At 37.7% G+C, this 2,989-nt stretch overlaps 1 protein-coding gene and 1 long non-coding RNA gene across 2 annotated transcripts; one reads left to right on the top strand and one right to left on the bottom strand.

The window, feature by feature from the left end:
- Window positions 1-143: 143 nt before the first annotated feature.
- LOC109591101 (uncharacterized) lies at window positions 144-786 on the bottom strand. Its single transcript, XR_002189654.1, has 4 exons — window positions 757-786; window positions 620-694; window positions 344-573; window positions 144-272 (listed from the first exon to the last, which is right to left on the bottom strand). It is a non-coding gene; the product is annotated as an uncharacterized LOC109591101 (long non-coding RNA).
- On the top strand, window positions 743-1,554 carry LOC109591100 (uncharacterized). Its single transcript, XM_020006900.1, has 4 exons — window positions 743-819; window positions 867-965; window positions 1,012-1,164; window positions 1,272-1,554. The coding sequence occupies exons 1-4, from the start codon at window positions 814-816 to the stop codon at window positions 1,389-1,391; spliced, it is 378 nt and encodes a 125-aa protein (XP_019862459.1). The 5' UTR covers window positions 743-813; the 3' UTR covers window positions 1,392-1,554.
- The last annotated feature ends 1,435 nt before the right edge of the window (window positions 1,555-2,989 follow it).

Raw genomic sequence — 2,989 nt, 5'->3', positions numbered from 1 at the left:
GAGCATCAGAAGTACCAGTAACATAGCAGTATGCTTGAAATGATCTTGGCCCCACCCGTAATTGACGAAAATGCAGGAAAAGGCCGTTTTACCGCCGTAAAAGTGGGTGTGGTCAAAATCGCGGCGCGCTTCGCGCGCCCCAGCAGCCCCCTTTTCCAATTCCTAAATACGCCCCTGTCATTAATGGTTAGCTCAAGGCTGTCATTGGAATACATCTTTAATAATCTAATGGGTCTCCTGTGTATGACTGGGACATTTTTATCACTTGAAGACTGCAAGCAAAGAGAGGGAGAGAGAGGAGAGGGAGGAGGTTCAACAAGAACAAGGTACAATAAGAGAGAACCTTGAACTGTTTGTGAAGTGCATCTCTGAGTTTGCTCTGGTGGGTTGGAGGATGACCTAATTTGAGAAGAACTCTCATAGCAAGATACGTTAGAAGGATCTATGAACAAAGTCATAAAAACCAAGAACATGAAAACAATATTCTTACAAAATTATCTTCATGTGGAAACCACACTGATCATTCTCTAGTTGTTCTTAAACTAAGAGCAGCAATATCCTCCGGGCTAAAACCTACATTGTACGTGTACATAAATTCAATAAAAATAAAAAGACTTACCTTTATAAGGTTTTAAAGATACAAGTGATGCTATATTTGTCTTCTCTTTTGCTTTCTGGTGAACTTTATGGGCAACTGAAGAAAGAGAAGGAGTGATACTATAAATAACCACACCGTTACTATTTATAGATTCTAACTTTTCAAAGCTTTCTTTGCCCTGTTTCGTTGATGTGGAAGCTGGAACAGCTTACGGAATGAAAGTATAAGGATTTTAGTGATACATCAATCCATAACTGTGAGTCTTTAGGTTCTCATTGTAACACCAACTTCAAAGACAACAAGTTACTTTTTGTGTCCACAGCCCCCTTCTCCTGGTAGTAATATTCTCACTGTTAAAGACAGCAAGGTAATTTTATGACTATAACAAACATTTTTAAAATTGACTCTTTAAGATTGGCATAAAAGGTGACGTGAATGTTAGCTGGAAAGTTTACAGGTGTAGCAAGTCTGATCAGATTTATATTTATCCAGTCAATGGTAAATCACATGTATCAAGCTCACTCAGTAATAAGAACAAGGCACTGGAGGGTGAAGGAAAATTGAAGGTAAGACTTGTACCTATACATTTATCTATTGACTCTGCATCAGTAAGAGTCTTATACTGTGTAAAAGCTTTGCAGTATATATGCAATCTATTTGTCTTCTGTTACAGGGCCCTGATAAACCTGGTGAATATGAGGTTCGTTATTATCCAGCATGGCTCAAAGGTTCAAGCACTGGTCATCGTCATGATAGCTACATTGCAAGTGCTAGATTTACTGTTGCTGTCTAAACTAGTAATAGTATAAGTTTATTAGATTTTATAATTTGTTTAACTGCTGCTTTAAAAACTATTTTTATAAAAATTTTTGTAACTACCTAAGATTTGTTACTTAATTGCTGCTTTAAAAACTATTTTTATAAAAATTTTTGTAGCTACCTAAGACTAAACTACACACACAGCAAACTAAAAATGGGAGAATTAAATGAGCAATATAATAAGTCAGCACAAAATGCATAATGAGTCACCATTGAAAGTATTCTCTAATCACTATGGCATCAAAAATAGCAACTCCAACCACCATTATTGCAGCTTGGTATGTAAACTCTTCTGGTTTGTTGTCCGCTGGTCTACGGTCTGCTGCTGCAACTGGTCCTGGCATTTCTTGCATCACAGGTTGACCATCTCTACCATCGTCAACTGCTCGCTCTCCACGTGGGATTGGAGGATTACGATGCATAGAAATGAGACTGTAGTTTTGGTATATAAAATGTAGTCGGTATAATATCTCGGCTACTCCTAGCAAAAAGATGTGCATATCTGTCAAGTCACCATCACCCAAAACTTCATCCTTTGTACGTATGAAATTAGTAAAGCCCATACAGACTACATGAAAAGCCATTGTAGCACTGTAGAGGAGGCTTGTTATAGCATAGTACTGAAGTTCCTGAAGTCGTTCTCCATCGTCAGGTGCTACATCTTGAGCCCATGTCATTTGAAAGATAGTGAGTAAGAGCAAAGTGATCAATGGTAATATTATGATGATCTGAAAAATGTAGTCAAACTCAGTGACGTAGGTCTTGTAGATAAATGCAAACATCCAGATCTCATAGGAATGGAGGCTGAGTAGAGCAATGTTCTGACGAAAATCATGAAAAGCTGCAAAAATAATCCTGAAAAATCCAGTAAACCTCGTAATCTCACGAATAAGAGAGCAAGACAGATAAGTCATGCTGAGCCAAATGCACAGGCAGCAAATTTGGGACGGAGTGACAGGCTCCCAGTGATCATATTTTGGTAAAATCTCTGGCAAAATAAGTGTCGGCATGCTAAAAGTGATATCGAAACCAGGCTCTATGGTCACCATCATCCTGACAATAACCGAAACAAAGAGAACCGAGAGAGCCATTGCCGCCAGAATGGCTTTACAGCTGTAGATACGGTTACAGTACATCCTCAACATCGGCATGCTTCACCAATTCAACCTCTGTCTTTGTAAGAAAAAAAAATCAAGAAAGTTGTAATCGCTTGTTTCAATTGTAAACAAACCCACCCATTCCCTTCTGAATTGAATTTAAAGTGGTGAGCCCCGCAAATCATGAATAATCAACTGCGTATAAGTCATAATAGAGTGATAATGTGCTCCAATAACAATGAGAGGAATAAATATAAAATAACTGTATGTATGTAGATCTGTATATGCTTGATTCATTTTTGCTTAGCCCATAAAATTTCAGCTGAAAGAATAGCTTCAAAACATATTGAAACTGATAAATCATCATCATGGGAACCTAGTAGTAGGAATTCTGACATCGATATTATATTAAAAACCATTTTACTTCTAATAATTGATGAAGAAAGCTTTGAAAAGGGAGAGGAGCTTGTCGTTG

The sequence above is a fragment of the Amphimedon queenslandica genome, unplaced genomic scaffold (assembly GCF_000090795.2).
Source record: "Amphimedon queenslandica unplaced genomic scaffold, v1.1 AMPQUscaffold_8960_Cont19100, whole genome shotgun sequence".
In the NCBI taxonomy this organism is placed as follows: domain Eukaryota; kingdom Metazoa; phylum Porifera; class Demospongiae; order Haplosclerida; family Niphatidae; genus Amphimedon; species Amphimedon queenslandica.
Note: the sequence above shows the minus strand (reverse complement) of the source record. Positions and strands in the feature narration are given on the sequence as shown.